Genomic DNA, 23,025 nt, shown 5'->3' on the forward strand with positions numbered 1-23,025 from the left:
AATATACTCCTGTAAATAAAAAGATTCCGCTGTTCCTGCAAGAAAACTAGCTGATATGGCGCTAGTACGCTATTTACAGTTAGCTGAACAACGTGCCGATCACTGGATCCCGGAGGGTTCGCAACCTGCAATGGCGGGGAGCCGGAGTAAGTCAGACCGGCTTCTCTGCGCTCACCTTCCGGGTCCGACGACGTCTGGCGTCATATCGTGGCGCCCAAGCGTGAGGTCAGCACTCTCCGCCCCGCTCTGACACCCACAGGAGGCGGGTAAATTGCCAGACGTCACGTTGCAGTGTATGGCCAGGTAAGGTTGAAACATGATTATTGGCTGAGTTACTGATAATGTTAACTCCTTCGTGACTGGTCTAAACAGAAGGTGCAGTGATTCTCCTTCAAGACTAAAAAATTGCTAATGGGGAGAGTGTTAGGGATTAATGTAGATACTAGGGCTAGGTTACCAGAGAGTCAATCAACAATGGGGGGGGGGGGGGGGGGGGAGAGACAGTATTGCACAGATACGCTGCAGTGTGTAGGTGCCATTAATATTAAACAGGCACTGGGTCCCGCATTCTTAGGGAACACCACGCAGCATATATGTGCTTAACCCCCTTCACCTCTGATGTCCTATATTATGATTTCACAGGATATATACCTCGTCCCTATGTATATGTGTATACTACGTCCCTACCTCTTGATCTCAATCCCACAGAGGGATCATTAAGGACCACATGCTATACATTATCTGGATAGATGAATCTAACTATTTGTATAAAGCGTATTGTATTATTATTATTGTATTCCAGCACATAGATCCCTGGGCCAGCCACACAGAAATCAACATTGCTCCAGTTATTATGGAAACATACATGTGTAGAAACCAGGTACCCAAGTTCAGAATAAAGAGGACACTAGAGCAATATGGGGATGATCCCAAGGGGGGATTCTCAGTGTGGAGGGGGGTGTGACTAAAAATATAGCCGGGGCCTAGGGATCCTGATTTACCCTTTCACTCTCTCGAACCCTATCACCTAGGCGGTGTTATCGACCTAATAAGGGCGGCCCCGCTCGCGAACCTCCTACTTGGCCTGATGATTCCCTGTCCATCTATGGTGACACTAGCTGACAGATCCACTAGGATCTCCTCTGCCTACCTAACCATCACCACTATAGGGATCATCCCCCGACCACAATCAGTCTCAAAGAAAGGGGGCAAAGCTAAGTTGGTCATTAAGGCCCCTGGGGGTCATGGTGCCCATTTCAAATATCCACCTGATTTCTCTCTGTAACAGTAATCTATCAAAGTCACATCCCCCCCCCCCCCCCCCCCCGGGGGATGGACAAATTTTTTCCAATCCCACGAACTTCAGTTGTCTATAGCAACCTTCCTGTACAGAGTTCATGTGACGGGCTAGAAAGGTGTCCCTATTATGCTTCACATCGCCAAGATGTTCCAAAATGCGTTTTTTGAAAGCTCGGAAGGTCTTACCAATATATCTTAAATGACAAGGACAACTGGCTAAATAAATTATTCCACTGGTGTTACAGTTAATGAAATCTCGGATCTTATGCATTATGCATCCTGTTCTTTCATTCAATACTTCTTTGGTCTTCATTACATTGGGACAGGCCTTACACCGCCCGCATTGATAATTACCCGTCACATGACATAAACCCTGTCCAACCAGGTGTTACCACCTCGGGCTATAGGGGATAGATGAATGTGTGTAACCAGATCACCTATGTTGCGACCTCGACGATGGGTGATCTGTGGTCTTGCAGGTACAATGTCTCTTAGGTCCGGATCCATGCGTAGGATCCTCCAGTGTTTCTCTAGAATCCCACGCATGGTGGAAGCTGCATGATCATAGGTGGCAATGGCTCTAAGTGGCAGAGCCCCTGAATCGCTCTGCCTTGGAGTCAAAAAGTTCTCACGAGGAGTACGTAAGGCATGTTGGTAATCCTGTCTCAGAATGTGGTCCGGATATCCCCTACTTCTGAATCTTTGCCTCAAGTCACTTGCCTCCCTCAGGAAGTCCTGTTTGTCTGAACAGTTCCTTTGAGGGGGCCCAGGTGGCAGCTCTCCCACCTCAGGAGGCTGTTCATAGATGTTATTTTCTTATGTATAGTTGTTCTTAAGTTATCCTGTAGTTTTATGAATGGAGATATCCAGAAAAGGAATATGTCATGGCATTCATGTGTAAAAGCAAATCCCAATTCATTTTGATTTAACAGTCTTAGGAACTGCTGAATTTAGACCAGTCACGAAGGAGTTAACGTTATCAGTAACTCAGCAAAATAATCATGTTTCAACCTTACCTGGCCCTACACTGCAGCGTGACGTCTGGCAATTTACCCGCCTCCTGTGGGCGTCAGAGCGGGGCGGAGAGTGCTGACATCACGCTTGGGCGCCACGATATGACGCCAGACGTCGTCGGACCCGGAAGGTGAGCGCAGAGAAGCCGGTCTGACTTACTCCGGCTCCCGCCATTGCAGGTTGCGCACCCTCCGGGATCCAGTGATCGGCACGTTGTTCAGCTAACTGTAAATAGCGTACTAGCGCCATATCAGCTAGTTTTCTTGCAGGAACAGCGGAATCTTTTTATTTACAGGAGTATATTATTCTTGTCTCTAGGTAAATGGAACCACGGAGAGTACTGTGAGTGGACATATATAAGAATTACATACAGTTATCAGGATATCATGCATTGGGGTATATTATTCTATTGATTTTTCCCCTAGGTGGCATCTATAAATCTCCGGTGGACCTGCTGAACCTGATCACACCCTAGGGCGGCATGTAGTATCAACATGCCACCCATTTAAACAGATACATGATCTCCTACTGGAGATTTCTGCATGTGATATCTGCTCTTATTTATACTTGTACTATCTCTATATCTATAGTTTCTCCTGAAGACGCCCTTAACTGGGGCAGAAACGCGTAGAGAACGTTTGATATATGGGAATTTTTGATATATGAGTATTTCTTATGATAAATCTGCCGGATGGGTGGTGATCTCAATGGATCTTGTGTCACAGCAACTTTATTGGTGATGGAATCACTATTTGGGTGTATTTTTATCCTATCAATTAAAAAAGTTTTGTTTTAATAGCACTCGGGGGGTATTATTTTGAGGTTTTTCTTTACTGTTCATAAAATGGACAGAGATGTCAGCAGAGAGCACTGTGCTCATGATGTCAGCAGACAGTTCTTTATTTAAAAAATAAAAGAATTTCCGCTGTAGTATTCAGCAGCTAATAAGTACAGGAAGGATTAAGATCTTTTAATATAAGTAATTTACAAATCTGTTTAACTTTCTGGCACCCCCTTTAAGGGTGCCAATAATTTTGTCCAGACCATTTTTGGAGTTTGGTGTGACATTATGTCCAATTAGCTTTTTTCCTCCCTTTTTTGGTTTAGCTCCAATACACACAAAGGGAATAAACATGTGTTACTGCAATACTTTTCTGCGACATAACACACAGATCCTCCATATGGACATGATGACATCACACAGTTCCCCCATATGGACATGATGACATCACACAGTTCCCCCATATGGACATGATGACATCACACAGTTCCTCCATATAGACATGACGACATCACACAGTTCCCCCTATGGACATGATGACATCACACAGATCCTCCATATAGACATGATGACATCACACAGTTCCCCCATATAGACATGATGACATCACACAGTTCCCCCATATGGACATGATGACATCACACAGTTCCTTTATATGGACATGATAACATCACACAGTTTCCCCATATGGACATGATGACATCACACAGTTCCCCCATATGGACATGATGACATCACACAGTTCCCCCATATGGACATGACGACATCACACAGTTCCTCCATATGGACATGATGACATCACACAGCTCCCCCATATGGACCTGACGACATCACACAGTTCCTCCATATGGACCTGACGACATCACACAGTTCCCCCATATGGAGATGATGACATCACACAGTTCCCCCATATAGACATGATGACATCACACAGTTCCCCCTATGGACATCATGACATCACACAGATCCTCCATATAGACATGATGACATCACACAGTTCCCCCATATGGACATGATGACATCACACAGTTCCCCCATATGGACATGATGACATCACACAGTTCCTCCATATAGACATGATGACATCACACAGTTCCTCCATATAGACATGACGACATCACACAGTTCCCCCATATGGACATGATGACATCACACAGTTCCTTCATATGGACATGATGACATCACACAGTTCCCCCATATGGACATGACGACATCACACAGTTCCCCCATATGGACATGATGACATCACACAGTTCCTTCATATGGACATGATGACATCACACAGTTCCCCCATATAGACATGACGACATCACACAGTTACCCCATATATGGACATGATGACATCACACAGTTCCCCCATATATGGACATGATGACATCACACAGTTCCCCCATATAGACATGATGACATCACACAGTTCCCCCATATGGACATGATGACATCGCACAGTTCCCCCATATGGACATGATGACATCACACAGTTCCCCCATATGGACATGATGACATCACACAGATCCTCCATATGGACATGATGACATCACACAGTTCCCCCATATGGACATGATGACATCACACAGTTCCCCCATATGGACATGATGACATCACACAGTTCCCCCATATGGACATGATGACATCACACAGTTCCCCCATATAGACATGATGACATCACACAGTTCCCCCATATGGACATGATGACATCACACAGTTCCCCCATATGGACATGATGACATCACACAGTTCCTCCATATGGACATGATGACATCACACAGCTCCCCCATATGGACATGATGACATCACACAGTTCCCCCATATGGACATGATGACATCACACAGTTCCCCCATATGGACATGATGACATCACACAGTTCCTCCATATGGACATGATGACATCACACAGTTCCTCCATATGGACATGATGACATCACACAGCTCCCCCATATGGACCTGACGACATCACACAGTTCCTCCATATGGACCTGACGACATCACACAGCTCCCCCATATGGAGATGACGACATCACACAGTTCCCCCATATGGACATGACAACATCACACAGTTCCCCCATATAGACATGATGACATCACACAGTTCCCCCATATGGACATGATGACATCACACAGTTCCCCCATATGGACATGATGACATCACACAGTTCCTCCATATAGACATGACGACATCACACAGTTCCCCCATATGGACATGATGACATCACACAGTTCCCCCATATGGACATGATGACATCACACAGTTCCTCCATATAGACATGACGACATCACACAGTTCCCCCATATGGACATGATGACATCACACAGTTCCCCCATATGGACATGACGACATCACACAGTTCCCCCATATGGACATGATGACATCACACAGTTCCTCCATATAGACATGACGACATCACACAGTTCCCCCATATGGACATGATGACATCACACAGTTCCTCCATATGGACATGATGACATCACACAGTTCCCCCATATGGACATGATGACATCACACAGATCCTCCATATAGACATGATGACATCACACAGCTCCCCCATTTGGACATGATGACATCACACAGTTCCCCCATATGGACATGATGACATCACACAGTTCCCCCATATGGACATGATGACATCACACAGCTCCCCCATATGGACATGATGACATCACACAGTTCCCCCATATGGACATGATGACATCACACAGTTCCCCCATATGGACATGATGACATCACACAGTTCCCCCATATGGACATGATGACATCACACAGTTCCTTTATATGGACATGATAACATCACACAGTTTCCCCATATGGACATGATGACATCACACAGTTCCCCCATATGGACATGATGACATCACACAGTTCCCCCATATGGACATGATGACATCACACAGTTCCTCCATATGGACATGATGACATCACACAGCTCCCCCATATGGACCTGACGACATCACACAGTTCCTCCATATGGACCTGACGACATCACACAGTTCCCCCATATGGAGATGATGACATCACACAGTTCCCCCATATGGACATGATGACATCACACAGTTCCCCCATATAGACATGATGACATCACACAGTTCCCCCATATGGACATGATGACATCACACAGTTCCCCCATATGGACATGATGACATCACACAGTTCCTCCATATAGACATGACGACATCACACAGTTCCCCCATATGGACATGATGATATCACACAGTTCCCCCATATGGACATGATGACATCACACAGTTCCTCCATATAGACATGACGACATCACACAGTTCCCCCTATGGACATGATGACATCACACAGATCCTCCATATAGACATGATGACATCACACAGCTCCCCCATATGGACATGATGACATCACACAGTACCCCCATATGGACATGATGACATCACACAGTTCCTCCATATAGACATGACGACATCACACAGTTCCCCCATATGGACATGATGACATCACACAGTTCCTTCATATGGACATGATGACATCACACAGTTCCCCCATATAGACATGACAACATCACACAGTTCCCCCATATAGACATGATGACATCACACAGTTACCCCATATATGGACATGATGACATCACACAGTTCCCCCATATAGACATGATGACATCACACAGTTCCCCCATATGGACATGATGACATCGCACAGTTCCCCCATATGGACATGATGACATCACACAGTTCCCCCATATGGACATGATGACATCACACATCACATGGACAGTTCCTGACACGGACAGAGGTCAGCAGAGAGCACTGTGGACAAATTCCCTTTCTTCTCCATTCTGATGCTCGGTTTGAACTTTAGCAGGTTGTCTTGACCACGTCTACATGCCTAAATGTATTATGTTCCTGCCATGGGGTTTACTGTATAGCTATTTGTGTTAACAAGCAATTGTTGAACAGGTGTACCTAATAAAGTGGCCAGTTAGTGTATTAGACACATGTAATACCATGTTCCCATTGAGAATAGTAGTGCCAGACAGATCAACTAAAAGTGCTATTTAACTGTGCAGATGTTCACAAGATTGTTTTCCCAACCAGGGTTCCTCCAGCTGTTGCGAAACTACAACTCCCAGCATGCTGGGAGTTGTAGTTTCGCAACAGCTGGAGGAACCCTGGTTGGGAAAGCACTGCTCTAACTGATCGGTGACAACTCCAGCAGCTCCTAATAGGGTCACCTGACCGCACTTGCCTGACGTCATCCCGGGGCAGCGTTCCGAACACGTGAGCGTGTCTGCGCCGGAAGTAGCTTGTGGTGGTTGGCGTGGCGTTGTTAAAGTGTCGGATGGCAGCTTACTTCCGGTTTGTGGTTCCGGATACATTAATCTGTGAAGGTAGAATGAAGGAGGAGGACGACGATCTGGAGCGGTAGGTGTCTGCTGTAAATATATCTATGGTTGTGTGCGGATCAGTCTGCAGTGATGTGTCATGGTGTGCGTGTTGGTGTCAGCATCATAGCGCTGCAGGTAGACGTGGACACGTGGTGGTTTTGCCCTGGGTTTAGATGCCCTTTTGGCTGCCAGGTGTAACATGTTCTCCTATAGGTGGCAGTTCCAGCATGTCACAAACAGCTGTGTCACATTCACCTATAGACACCCACAGCTGTGTCACATTCACCTATAGACGCCCACAGCTGCGTCACATTCACCTATAGGCGCCCACAGCTGTGTCACGGTCACCCATAGGCGCCCACAGCTGTGTCACGGTCACCCATAGGCGCCCACAGCTGTGTCACGGTCACCCATAGGCGCCCACAGCTGTGTCACGGTCACCTATAGGCGCCCACAGCTGTGTCACGGTCACCTATAGGCGCCCACAGCTGTGTCACGGTCACCTATAGACGCCCACAGCTGTGTCACATTCACCTATAGACGCCCACAGCTGTGTCACATTCACCCATAGGCGCCCACAGCTGTGTCACATTCACCCATAGGCGCCCACAGCTGTCACGGTCACCTATAGGCGCCCACAGCTGTGTCACGGTCACCTATAGGCGCCCACAGCTGTGTCACGGTCACCTATAGACGCCCACAGCTGTGTCACGGTCACCTATAGGCGCCCACAGCGGTGTCACGGTCACCTATAGGCGCCCACAGCGGTGTGACGGTCACCTATAGGCGCCCCACAGCGGTGTGACGGTCACCTATAGGCGCCCCACAGCGGTGTGACGGTCACCTATAGGCGCCCCACAGCGGTGTGACGGTCACCTATAGGCGCCCCACAGCGGTGTGACGGTCACCTATAGGCGCCCCACACCTATAGGCGCCCCACCTATAGGCGCCCCACACCTATAGGCGCCCCACCTATAGGCGCCCCACACCTATAGGCGCCCCACCTATAGGCGCCCCACACCTATAGGCGCCCCACCTATAGGCGCCCCACAGCGGTGTGACGGTCACCTATAGGCGCCCCACAGCGGTGTGACGGTCACCTATAGGCGCCCCACAGCGGTGTGACGGTCACCTATAGGCGCCCCACAGCGGTGTGACGGTCACCTATAGGCGCCCCACAGCGGTGTGACGGTCACCTATAGGCGCCCCACAGCGGTGTGACGGTCACCTATAGGCGCCCCACAGCGGTGTGACGGTCACCTATAGGCGCCCCACAGCGGTGTGACGGTCACCTATAGGCGCCCCACAGCGGTGTGACGGTCACCTATAGGCGCCCCACAGCGGTGTGACGGTCACCTATAGGCGCCCCACAGCGGTGTGACGGTCACCTATAGGCGCCCCACAGCGGTGTGACGGTCACCTATAGGCGCCCCACAGCGGTGTGACGGTCACCTATAGGCGCCCCACAGCGGTGTGACGGTCACCTATAGGCGCCCCACAGCGGTGTGACGGTCACCTATAGGCGCCCCACAGCGGTGTGACGGTCACCTATAGGCGCCCCACAGCGGTGTGACGGTCACCTATAGGCGCCCCACAGCGGTGTGACGGTCACCTATAGGCGCCCCACAGCGGTGTGACGGTCACCTATAGGCGCCCCACAGCGGTGTGACGGTCACCTATAGGCGCCCCACAGCGGTGTGACGGTCACCTATAGGCGCCCCACAGCGGTGTGACGGTCACCTATAGGCGCCCCACAGCGGTGTGACGGTCACCTACAGGCGCCCATGTCAGGTGTGTCGCACTTGCCTCCATGTGCCAAATGCATTGCACTCACCGCCAGGTGCGTCCATAGTGCTGATACGGAGTTGTAGGTTTATACTTCAGGGCTGCGGTTAAAATTTTGCTGATTCTGTTGAGGAACTAAGACTTTATTAGATCCATCTGTTACTGTCATTAGAGATTACCTATCAGGATCTTGTTACATTCTATAATCCTCCCAGTTCACTGCCCTCATCATAATAAATCACCCCCTGCCTTTATTTTTATTATTGTTTAGTTTTCTACCTTGATATTGCTCTATATTTTCTGCTCCGATTCAGGTTCACAGACTGGGAAGGGGCGTTCCCCAGCAGGCTGTGACATCATCTGAAGCCATACAGGGGGGAAACTTCCTCCCTCACTCTGCTACACACAGCCCAGAGCAGTTTTGTGTGAGAAGAGCTTTGATTGGCTAAGGCTGCACACACCCCCATTAGCATTTCCTGATGTGTTTGGACTTCTGCCAGGCCAGCAGGAGTCCAAAGTCTGTACAAGAGATGGGGGGGAAATTTGCTCTGGACAAGTAGTGGCAGCTTTTTTAACCCCTTCAGGACCAAGCCCATTTTGGCCTTAAGGACCAGAGCGTTTTTTGCACATCTGACCACTGTCACTTTAAACATTAATAACTCTGGAATGCTTTTAGTTATCATTCTGATTCCGAGATTGTTTTTTCGTGACATATTCTACTTTAACATGGTGGTAAATTTTTGTGGTAACTTGCATCCTTTCCTTGTGAAAAATCCTAAAATTTGATGAAAAATTTGAAAATTTTGCATTTTTCTAACTTTGAAGCTCTCTGCTTGTAAGGAAAATGTATATTACAAATAAAAAAATTTTTTGATTCACATATACAATATGTCTACTTTATATTTGCATCATAAAATTGACGTGTTTTTACTTTTGGAAGACACCAGAGGGCTTCAAAGTTCAGCAGCAATTTTCCAATTTTTCACAAAATTTTCAAACTCACTATTTTTCAGGGACCAGTTCAGGTTTGAAGTGGATTTGAAGGGTCTTCATATTAGAAATACCCCATAAATGACCCCATTATAAAAACTGCACCCCCCAAAGTATTCAAAATGACATTCAGTCATCATTTTAACCCTTTAGGTGTTTCACAGGAATAGAAGCAAAGTGATGGAGAAAATTCACAATCTTCATTTTTTACACTCGCATGTTCTTGTAGACCCAATTTTTGAATTCTTACAAGGGGTAAAAGGAGAAAATGTTTACTTGTATTTGTAGCCCGATTTCTCTCGAGTAAGGACATACCTCATATGTCTATGTAAAGTGTTCGGCGGGCGCAGTAGAGGGCTCAGAAGAGAAAGAGCGATAAGGGAATTTTGGAGAGTACGTTTTTCTGAAATGGTTTTTGGGGGGCATATTGCATTTAGGAAGCCCCTATGGTGCCAGAACAGCAAAAAACCCTCACATGGCATACCATTTTGGAAACTAGACCCCTTGAGGAACATAACAAGGAATAAAGTGAGCCTTAATACCCCACAGGTGTTTCACGACTTTTGCATATGTAAAAAAATATATTTTTTTTCACTAAAATGTGTTTCCCCCCAAATTTCACATTTTTGCAAGGGTTAATAGCAGGAAATACCCCCCAATATTTGTAACCCCTTCTCTTCTGAGTATGGAGGTACCCCATAAGTTGACCTGAAGTGCACTATGGGCGAACTACAATGCTCAGAAGAGAAGGAGTCATATTTGGCTTTTTGAGAGCAAATTTTGCTCGGGGGGCATATCGCATTTAGGAAGCCCCTCTGGTGCCAGAACAGCAAAAAAAAACACATGGCATACCATTTTGGAAACGAGACCCCTTGAGGAACGTAACAAGGGGTACAGTGAGCATTTGCCCCCCACTGGTGTCTGACAGATCTTTGGAACAGTGGGCTGTACAAGTTTTCATTTTCACGGACCACTGTTCCAAAGATCCATCAGACACCTGTGGGGGGTAAATTCTCACTGCACCCCTCATTACATTCCGTGAGGGGTGTCGTTTCCGAAATGGGGTCACATGTGGGGTTTTGTTTTTTTTTGCGTTTGTCAAAACCGCTGTAACAATCAGCCACCCCTGTGCAAATCACCTCAAATGTACATGGCGCGCTCTCCCTTCTGGGCCTTGTTGTGCGCCCCCAGAGCACTTTGCGCTCACATATGGGGTATCTCTGTAGTCGGGAGAAATTGCGTTACAAATTTTGGGGGGCTTTTTTCCCTTTTACCTCTTGTGAAAATGTAAAGTATAGGGCAACATCAGCATGTTAGTGTAAAAAATTTAATTTTTTTACACTAACATTCTGGTGTAGACCCCAACATTTCCTTTTCATGAAGGGTTAAAGAAGAAAAAGCCCCCCCAAACCTTGTAACGCAATTTCTCCCGAGTACGGCGATACCCCATATGTCGCCCTAAACTGTTGCCTTGAAATACGACAGGGCTCCAAAGTGAGAGCGCCGTGCGCATTTGAGGCCTAAATTAGGGAATTGCATAGGGGTGGACATAGGGGTATTCTACGCCAGTGATTCCCAAACAGGGTGCCTCCAGCTGTTGCAAAACTCCCAGCATGCGTGGACAGTCAACGGCTGTCCGGCAATACTGGGAGTTGTTGTTTTTCAACAGCTGGAGGCTCTGCTTTGGAAACAGTGGTGTACCGGACGTTCTTATTGGGGGAGGGGGGCTGTGTAGGGGTATGTGTATATGTGGTGTTTTTAACTTTTTATTTTATTTTGTGTTAGTGTAGTGTTTTTAGGGTACAGTCACATGGGCGGGGGATTACAGCGAGTTTCCCGGCACAAAATTTGCTGCATCTCAAGATGCGAGAAACCCACTTTAAAAGCCTCGCCCATGTGAATGTACCCTGTACATTCACAGGGGGGGGGGGGGTTGCACCAGCTGTTGCAAAACCACAACTCCCAGCATGCATGGTCTGTTAGTGCATGCTGGGAGTTATAGTTTTGCAACAGCTGGAGGCACACAGGTTAGGAAACACTGAGTTAGAAACAATGTTTCCCAACCAGTGTGTCTCCAGTTGTTGCAAAACTACAACTCCCAGCATGCCCAGACAGCTGAAGGGCATGCTGGGAGTTGTAGTTCGGCAACATCTGAAGGGCCAGATGTTGCTGAACTAAAACTCCCAGCATGCCTGGACAGTCAGTGCATGCTGGGAGTTGTAGTTTTGCAACAGCTGGAAGAGCACAGATTGGAGACCATTATACAATGGTCTCCAAACTGGGGCCCTCCAGATGTTGCAAAACTACAACTCCCAGCATGCCCAGACAGCCAAAGGCTGTCTAGGCATGCTGGGAGTTGTAGTTTTCAGACTCCTAGAAGCAGCAGTGAAGATCTTCACTGCTGCTTCTGAGGACCATATACTTACCTGCCGGTCCCGTCGCTGCTCGTCCACGTGGCCGGTCCTCCCGCTGCTCCTCGGTCCCGCCAGGTAAGGCCGCCGGTCCCCTGATGTTCCCCCCCCTATGCCGCAGGTCCCCGCAGCCATCGTCCCCCGTTCTGCCCGACTTCCAGGGGCGGGCAGTGCGGGGGATCTGAACTTTCACCCCAGGTCACTGTGATTGGTCCACAGGGACCAATCACAGTGATCGCTGACCAGGACCATCAATGGATGGTCCTGGGGGTGAAGCAGAAGTTGTCCCCTGCTGGAAACAGCGGGACTTCTGCCAGTTAACCCGTGCGATGCTGCGCATCGCCGGGTTAACTGAATGTCATTTATAAACGCCGGGATGCGCGAACGCACTGCACAACCCGGCGTTTATATATGACATTCTGCGGGAAGGGGTTAAACACTTTTTAAACTTAATTTTTTTTTTTTTTTTTTAAACAAAGTACATTAGAAAGATTTTTTTTTATTTACCATAAGAAGTGCAATAGCAAAAAAAAAATTGAGTGCCCATTGAAACTTAGTATTTTAGCTAAATGTAAGAGTCTCATGGCTGACGGTAGTAGAACGAGCAGTAGAGTCTGCAGTTTGCTGCATTCTGGAACAATATGCTATGGCTGTTTTATTTATTTGATTGTCTTGCTTATTTTTCCTCTGTACAGGGAAGCAGTGGAAGAGCTGCTCAAGGAAGCCAAAAGGGGAAAAGATCGAGCTGAGACTATGGGTGCAATGGGCTGGTAAGTCATTCAGTGCATGTGTTTTATTTTATGGTGTTCCATTAACCCCTTAAGGACTCAGCCCATTTTATTTTTACGTTTTCTCCTCCTCGCCTTCAAAAAATCATAACTCATTTATATTTTCATCCACAGACTAGTATGAGGGCTTTTTTTTTTTTGCACGACCAGTTGTCCGTTGTAATGTCATCACTCATTTTACCATAAAATGTATGGCGCAACCAAAAAAATACTATTTGTGTGAGGAAATTTAAAAGAAAACCGCAATTTTGCAGATTTTGGAAGGTTTCGTTTTCACGCCGTACAGTGTACGGTAAAAATGACATGTGTTCTTTATTCTTTGGGTCAATACGATTAAAATGATACCCATGATAACATACCGTATATACTCGAGTATAAGCAGAGACCCCTAATTTCAACCCAAAAACCCAGGAAAAGTTATTGACTCGACTATAAGCCTAGGGTGGGAAATACATCATCACCGCCTGTCAATCCCTTCATCAGCCATCGGCTGTCCGGGCATGCTGGGAGTTGTAGTTTTGAAACCTCTGGAGGTCCGGAGGTTGAAAACCACTGCGGCCTTCATCATCATCCAGACCCCCCTTTAGTTTTATACTCTCCTCCCCTCGGTGGGAAGGAAGGGTGAGCTGGTCCGGGACATCTATGCTGCAGGGACCATCCGGTGGAGAGGGTTAGTCGTTCCAGGCTGTCCATCTTCACCGGGATGCCCTCTTCTCCGCTCCGGGCCGGCCCCGGGACGTTAATGCGCAGGGACGTCACAGACCAGCTCACCCTTCCTTCCCTCCGAGGGGAGGTGAGTAGAAAACTAAAGGGGGGGGGTCTGGATGATGACGAAGACCGCAGTGGTCTTCAACCTGCGGACCTCCAGAGGTTTCAAAACTACCACTGATGAAGGGATTGACAGGCGGAGAGTTCACTCGAGTATAAGCCGAGGGGGGCGTTTTCAGCACGAAAAATCGTGCTGAAAAGCTAGGCTTATACTCGAGTATATATGGTACTTTTCTATTACTGTTGTGCTTAAAAAAAAAATCGCAAACTGTTTAACCAAATTAGTACGTTTAAAATCCCCCTATTTTGAAGACCTATAACTTTTTCATTTTTCCGTATAAGCGGTGGTATGAGGGCTCATTTTTTGCGCCGTGATCTGTACTTTTTATTGATACCATATTTGCTTATATAAAACTTTTAATACTTTTTTGTTTTTTTTTTGGAATAAAATGTTATAAAAAAAGCTATTTTGGACACCGTACGGTATAATTAACATTTTATTTTAATAGTTGGGATATTTACGCACGCTGCGATATATGTATATAAAATATATTTTTTACACTTTTTGGGGGTGAAATAGGGAAAATGGGACAATTTACGTTTTTATTGGGGGAGGGGGTTTTTCACAATTTTTATTTTTTACTTGTATTTTTACACTTTAATAGCACCCATAGGTGACTGTTTATAGCAATCATTCGATTGCTACTACTGTTCAGTGCTATGCATAAGACATAGCACTGATTTATTATCAGTCGCAGACCAGAGCAGAAGACCCCAGGAGACAACCGGAGCAAGGTGAGGGGACCTCCGGCCGCCATACTGGATGATCCGATCACCGCAGCAGCGCTGCGGGCGATCCCATCATCCATTTTAGTGACCGCAGCGCTGCAGATACCGTGATCTGTATTGATCACGGCATCTGAGGGTTAATGGCGGACATCCGCACGGGTCCCTGGCTGCTATCAGCAGCGGGGACCTGCTGCTCCGATGCTCATGGTTATGCATAGGATGTAAATGTACGTCCTGGTGCGTTAAGTACCAGCTCACCAGGACGTACATTTACGTCCTGCGTCGTTAAGGGGTTGAAGGGGTACTCCAGGAAAGTTAAGAAAAATAAAAATGCCCCAAAGCTACCACAATACCAGTTCTGTGTCCCCTGTAGTTATCCATGTGATTTTGGCAGCTCCTTTGGCCTCTGATGTCTCCTAAATACTTTTTCCTTGTTTGCAGCATAGACTAAAACTCCCAGAAGTCAGTGCAGCTCAGTGTAATGGCTGCTAGCCAACTGCTTTCACTATCTGTGTGCATGTTCACACTGCAACTCACACACTGTACAGTGTGTGAGCCTTCCCCCAGCAATAAATTATGCTGTGGTCTGAATGGCAGCAGTCAGTGATTAGATCTTCAGCAGAAAAACAGCAGCTATGTGCTCAGTTGTTATTGAGAATCTTCACTGCTCTTCTCTCACAGCTCACGAGCTCCTCACACAGGGAGGGGGATGTGTGGCTATGAAACCAGAGCTCTAGACCAGACAGAAATCATCAAGTGGTGTCCTGAAGGGTGGGGCTAGTTTCAGTGAGGGGTTTACGCCAAGACCAGGTGGATCTGAGTGACATATTTCTCTCACTCCCTGCATGTAAGTGATGGCTGAAAGAGGGAAACTGCTCTATATAGCCAATGAATATTTAGACAAATACATAAGTTGGTGAGAGGGAAAGGATGGGCTATGGGTTTAGTTCCCCCAGAGTACCCCTTTAAGATTCACAGATCAGTGTTCTTATATGCTTTTACTTGTCAAACATTATATTCCCATTCGGAGTGCTGCTAAAAGATGCCATATATGCAAGGTGTCATGTTTGCAAAGTGTGAATGGCTGAAACGTGGCTGAATCCATGGTACGTCTCATGCTGAATTGTCTTTGGCATGGCCAAGCGGTGTGACCAGTAAGCAGCACACTTTTATTCACACAGTCTATTCTGGTGACAAATCTTGTCATCAAACCATATTTTCTAAACTATCTCAGATTATATTCCCTAACTACCCCTAACATCCCGTAAATGTTTTTTCCAATCTTTAAAAATACCTTTCCCCTTGGTCACATTGTGTGAGCTCCCGGCATGAGAAAGTGGGAGTTCCCCAGCAGGCGCAATATCACTGAAGCCTGTGAGAGCCGTGCTTCCCCGTGCCCCGCACGCACTTCCTTAGTTTGGTCTCCTGCCAGGCCGGGAAGAGACCAAAATAACTGTTTGACTTGCCACAGGGAACAGACCAGAGCCACCTAGTGGCTGTCTTTTTTCAATCACATTAAAAACATATAAAGGTTGAGAATTTTTAGTACTGCAGTCTTAGGCCCTATTCACATGGCAGCATTTCCTCAAGCAGAATTGCGCTTGAGGAATTCCTCCTCAAATGATCTCCTGTATGGGTCCCCGACAGACCGCGCAAAGCGGGCGTGTCGACCACCGCAATCTCCGGCTCTGCCATAGAGATGTATTGAGGGGGCGTGTCGGCCGCCGCTTCGTGCCGTGGTCGACACCCGCTATCTGGCCGGAGAGCCGGGGCCCCGTAAATAGAGATCGCGGGGGGCCACAGCGGTCGGACCCCCGCGATCTCAAACTTATCCCCTATCCTTAGCATAGGGGATAAGTTTTTCACCACTGGACTACCCCTTTAACTGTGGATAGGGGATAAATAAATTAACCAGCCAAAAATAGCTTAAGGATCTTGTAATTAATAAATTGTAATAAGATGTAGAAAACAAAATGGGATTTTTTCTTTCAGTAGTCATAGCAAAAATAACATTTCTGAACACACCTGTTAGGGTTAGTTAAAGGGGTACTCCGCTGCTCAGCATTTGGAACAAACTGTTCCCGAAAAGCTGGTGTCGGGAGCTCGTGACCTTCATAGCCCCGCCCCCTCATGACTTCACCCCCACCCCCTCAATGCAAGTCTGCCACGCCCCCTCCTATACACTGGCATTGAGGGGGTGGGGCGTGATGTCATGAAGAGGCAGGCTGTCACAAGCTCCCGGCTCCAGCATTAAAGGGGTACTCCGGTGAATACTTTTTTTTTTCTTTTAAATCAACTGGTGGCAGAAAGTTAAACATATTTGTAAATTACTTCTATTAAAAAAATCTGACATCACGAGCACAGTGCTCTCTGCTGACATCTCTGTCCATTTTAGCAACCATGCATAGCAGATGTATGCTAAGGGCAGCATGGTGGCTCAGTGGTTAGCACTGCTGCCGTGCAGTGCTGGGGACTTGGGTTCAAATCCCACTAAGGACAACAATAAATAAAGCGTTATTATTATAATAATGTCAGCAGAGAGAACTGTGGTCGTGATGTCATCAGAGAGCATTCCAAAAAGAAAAGAATTTCCTCTGTAGTATTCAGCAGCTAATAAGTACAGGAAGGGTTAAGATTTTTTAATAGAAGTAATTTACAAATATTAAACTTTCTGCCACCAGTTGATTTAAGAGAAAAAAAAAAGTATTCACCGGAGTACCCCTTTAAGAACAGTTTGTTCCCAACGCTGAGCAGTGTACCCCTTTTGCGCTGTAAATGTACGGCACTGCTAAGTACTTAGTGCACTGCGCCGTACATTTGCGGCGCAGCTTTCCCGGATCACCACGTCTCCGGACGCAGTGACCGGAACGGGATGACTGCTCATATCTATCAGCAGCCATCCCAGATATCGCCCAGGGGGGGTCCTGAGACCCCCCATATTTGCGATCGCGGAAAATCGCGCGTCAATTCAGACCTGCGATTTTCTGCAATTCCAGGTCAATCGGGTTTCTAGTGACCCGGAAAAAAGGGTGAATGGGGCTGTCCGTGACAACCCCATTCACCCATACCCAGCAGGAGTGAGGTGGCACGGGTGCCGCCTCACGATCATGTGACTGATCAGACGGAACGGCCGACCAATCGCGGACCTGCTGGGCGGTGATCGGGACGGTGATCGGAGGTCGGCGCCGGTGGGGGTCTCCTACCTTGCCCTGGTCCGGCGGGGGGGGGGGGGGGTCCCCTCAGGATCGGTGGCGGCGACAGAAGCAGCAGGATCTGTCCCTGCGGCAGGATACAGCAGGAGGTGAGTCTTGTTCACCTCCTACTGTTGCTTAGCAACAACTCGCAGCATGCAAAGCCAAAGGGCATACTGGGAGTTGTAGTTTTGCAACATCTGGAGGCACATTTTTTTTTCCTATGAAAAAGTGTGCATTCACTGTTGCATAACTACAACTCCAAGCATGCACAGACTACCAAAGGGCATGCTGGGAGTTGTAGCAAAACTACAACTCTCAGCATGCCCTTCGACTGTGAATGCATGCTGATTGTTGCAGTTTTGCAGCAGCTGGAGACATTGGTTGTGAAACTGAGTTTGTTACTAGAGATGAGCGAATTTACAGTAAATTCGATTCGTCACTAACTTCTCGGCTCGGCAGTTGATGACTTTTCCTTCATAAATTAGTTCAGCTTTCAGGTGCTCCGGTGGGCTGGAAAAGGTGGATACAGTCCTAGGAGACTGGAGGGCTTTTTCTCTTTTTACCCCCTTATGAAAAGGTAAAGTTGGGGTCTACACCAGCATGTTGGTGTAAAAAAAAAAAAAAAAATAAATAAAAAATAAAAAATTTTACACTAACATACTGGTGAAAGGAAAAAATCTAATAAAATTTGTAATGCAATTTCTCCTGAATACGGAAATACCCCATATGTGGGCGTCAAATGCTCTGCGGGTGCACAACAAGGCTCAGGAATGAGGGCGTGCCATGTACATTTGAGGTCTAAATTGGTGATTTGCACAGGGGTGGCTGATTTTACAGCGGTACTGACATAAATGCAAAACAAATACACCCCTCACAGAATGTAACAAGGGGTATAGTGAGCCTTAACACCCCACAGGTATTTGACAAATTTTTGTTAAAGTTGGATGTGAAAATGAAGAACATTTTTTTTTTTTCCCACTAAAATGCTGGTGTTACCCTACATTTTTCATTTTCACAAGGGCGAATAGGAAAAGCCCCCCCCCCCCAATTTTTTTGCCCCATTTCTCGAGTAAGAACATACCCCATATGTGGATGTAAAGTGCTCTGCGGATGCACTACAATGCTTAAAGGGGAAGGAACACCATTGGGATTTTGGAGAGAGAATTTGTCCGAAATTGAAGGCCATGTGTGTTTAAAAAGCCACCATAGTGTCAGAATGGATTCCCCCCCCCACATGTGACCCCATTTTGGAAACCACACCCCTCATGTTATGTAATAAGGGGTACAGTGAGCATTTACACCCAACAGGTGTCTGACAGATTTTTGGAACAGTGGTCCGCGAAAATGAAAATTTTTATTTTTCATTTGCACATCCCACTGTTCCAAAGATCTGTCAAACACCAGTGGGGTGTAAATGTTCACTGCAACCCTTATTAAATTCTGTGAAGGGTGTAGTTTCCAAAATGGGGTTACATGTGGGGGGGGGTCCACTGTTGAGGCACCACGGGGGGCTTTGCAAACGCTCATAGCCCCCGACTTCTATTCCAACCAAATTCTCACCAAATGCTCAATGTCGCTCCTTCTCTTCTGAGCATTGTAGTTCGCCCGCAGAGCACTTTACATCCACATATGGGGTATTTCCATATTCAGATGGAATGGGGTTACACATTTTGGGAGGCTTTTTCTCCAATTACCCCTTGTGAAAAGGAAAAATTTTGGGTAACATCAGTATTTTAGTGAAAAAAAAATTTGAAAAAATGACTTTCCTGTCCAACTTTAGCGGAAATTTGTCAAACACCTGTGGGGTTTTAAGGTTCATTGTACCCCTTGTTACATTCCTTGAGGAGTGTAGTTTCCAAAATACTATGCCATGTTTTTTTCCTGCTGTTTTGGCACCATAGGGGCTTCCTAAATGCGACATGCCCCACCCCCCCCAAAAAAAAAAACATTTTCTTTCCAAAAGCCAAATGTGACTTCTCTTCTGAGCATTGTAGTTCGCCCACAGTGCACTTGACGTCCACACATGGAGTATTTCCATACTCAGAAGAGATGGGGTTACACATTTTGGGTGGCATTTTCTCCTATGACCCCTTGCAAAAATGTAAAATTTGGGGGGAAAACCAGCATTTTAGTGAGGGAAAAAATTAAAATTCATTTACACATGCGACTTTAACGAAAAGTCGTCAAACACCTGTGGGGGGGAAATTCAGCTGTATACATTAAAAGCAGTGGAAGGATACTGCAAGCGATATCTGTGCTGAATTGTGTAATGTCCAAAGTGTGAATGTATCCCAATGGCAAAGAACTTAAGGCGTTCATTCAGAAAACATAAAATAATACTAAAAATAAAAAATTTATAATAAACAATAACTTTGCATTATACAAAGGGGGATATTTACTTGGTGACTAGTAAAGCAAATGCCTTCCCTGTAACAATAAGTTACATATAAATCACATTTCTCTACATATATACATGAACACGGAAGGTGCACTAGTCTATTGATCCGTATTCGCAAGGTCTATATTGATTTACAAGCCTTAGATCAGTGTTTCCCAACCAGGGTGCCTCCAGCTGTTGCAAAACTACAACTTCCAGCATGGCCGGACAGCCTTTGGCTGTCCGGGCATGCTGGAAGTTGTAGTTTTGCAACAGCTGGAGGCACCCTGGTTGGGAAACACTGCTTCAGATCCACAGGGAGCCTGAAAAGTCATAATGCTGCCAAAACTCCCAACAAAAAACATACTTCTAATTATGATTATCATTAAGTTTTAAAAAATGTGTCTGTAGAAATGAAAGGTTTATTAGGATTGTGCTTCCATCAGACACTAGGTGGCGCACACGACAAGCTCATTGACTGCAGCCACTGTCTTTATTCTCTTACAGGATGAAATGTCCCCTTGCCAGCACCAACAAGCGCTTTCTGATCAATACCATTAAGACCACCCTGCCACCTGATAGAGAGAAGCACAGCAGAACGACAGAGGAGGAGGAAGAAGAGGAAGAGGATACTAAGGACCCTGACGGGAAGCAGAGGCATTCGGAAAAGCACGGTGCACATCCCTATAGGAGGAGGGAGGACTCCAGAAAAGAGAAGAGGAGATCTCCGTCTTTAAGCAGGAGCAGGAGGCATAGATAGTCCGGGAGTGACGGCAAGAAACGATAGATCCGCTGGGTTAAAGCCATACGCCTGAGACTGTTATCAGTTTGCAATATGCATTGTATTAATAGTCAGTCTGAACTGACTCTTCAGCTTGGCCAAGACTGTTATATGTTATTAATGCTTACACTACAAATATGACGTGCACCTAGTTGGGGGTATAAAAGGTATAAGCCACTTATCGCTAAGAGGTGTAAGTAGTGTATCACCCTCAGGATCTCTGGGTGAAGGGTTGTGTGTACTGAAAATGTTGGGCTGGCATTGTTGCCTAACCAGTGGCTCTCCTGCTGTTGCAATACTAAAACTCCCAGTATACCTAAAGTAGTACTCAGGTGGAAAACAATTATTATAATTTTTTTTATAAATTGGTGCCAGAAAGTTACAGATTTGTAAATTACTTCTATTAAAAAAAAAAAAATCTTAATCCTTCCAGTACTTATCAGCTGCTGTATGCTCCACAGGAAGTTCATTTCTTTTTGAATTTCTTTTCGGTCTGACCACAGTGCTCTCTGCAGACACCTCTGTCCATGTCGGGAACTGTCCGGAGCAGGAGCAAATCCCCATAGCAAACCTATCCTGCTCTGGACAGTTCCTGACATGGACAGAGGTGTCAGCAGAGAGCACTGTGGTTAGACTGAAAAGAACGATACAATTTCCTCTGTAGAATTCAGTAGCTGATAAGTACTGGAGGGTTTAAGATTTTTTAATAGAAGTCATTCACAAATCTGTTGTAACTTTCTGGCACCAGTTGATTTAAAAAAAAAAAAAAAAAAAAAAAATCCACTGGAGTACCCCTTTAAACATCTGCCAGGGCATACTGGGAGTTGTAGTTTTTATTTATCAGCAGCAAAGACTCAGGTTAGGAAACGATGACCCCGTGCTGACCAGGATAAAATGCTCAACGGAATAGTGGCCCCACGTGGTCTGTGTGTTTGGTAACCGAGCCATAAAGCACAAGACAACATTATGTAACAGGATCTGCAGCTCATGGTACAGTCTGATCTTTTTCTTTTCTTGTAATAGAATTGAAATGGTAAAAATTTCTTTGTGAAATTAATTCTAGAGTATTTTATTTTAAATGTATGGTCCAGGAATACGAAACAGGGTATTTGCTTTCCTTTTTTTTTTTTTTTTTTTTTTTTTTTTTTTTTTTTAAAGCACCACTTGTAGCTGTGGGCTATGTCTGGTATTGCAGTTATGTCCCATTTACTTGATTAGCTTTGAAGTCTATAAACCCCTACACACGCAGTTTATTATGATGGTTTTTAATTGTTTATTAATAACAACAATAATGATTATCATAATTATATCATGCTTTGTGCACATCATGGGGCAAAAAAACTTTTCTTTTCTATAGGTTTAAAAAAAAAAAAATTCTGTCTAGTTTTGTTTTTAATACCTCATTTTGAAAACCTGTGGAGTTATTTTAAAAAAAATTTTTTTTTTTTTTCACAATAATCAGAAGTAAGCAACAAAAGCATTCACAGCTGTAAGATCCATATAGAAGAAAGACTTGTGTGGCACTCACCGTAGGATCAGTACTTATTGCAATAAGTCACAAGAGAGAGATCCACAGCGGCTCAAAGCCACTCAGTCATAGCCCATGAAGTAGCATTGAACCGCGAAACACCCTCGCTATCTCTCCTGTGACTGGTTATTCACAATAAAAAGAATTTCGTGGTAAGTGCCAGGCATAATCCTTTTT

At 45.9% G+C, this 23,025-nt stretch overlaps 1 protein-coding gene across 1 annotated transcript; it reads left to right on the forward strand.

Moving 5' to 3' along the window:
• Positions 1 to 7,331: 7,331 nt before the first annotated feature.
• Positions 7,332 to 22,477, forward strand: POLR1D (RNA polymerase I and III subunit D). Its single transcript, XM_056560341.1, has 3 exons — positions 7,332 to 7,474; positions 13,319 to 13,393; positions 21,047 to 22,477. Exons 1-3 carry the CDS (start codon positions 7,392 to 7,394, stop codon positions 21,297 to 21,299), a joined length of 411 nt encoding a protein of 136 aa, XP_056416316.1. The 5' UTR covers positions 7,332 to 7,391; the 3' UTR covers positions 21,300 to 22,477.
• The last annotated feature ends 548 nt before the right edge of the window (positions 22,478 to 23,025 follow it).

Source organism: Hyla sarda, chromosome 2, assembly GCF_029499605.1.
Source record: "Hyla sarda isolate aHylSar1 chromosome 2, aHylSar1.hap1, whole genome shotgun sequence".
NCBI lineage: Eukaryota > Metazoa > Chordata > Amphibia > Anura > Hylidae > Hyla > Hyla sarda.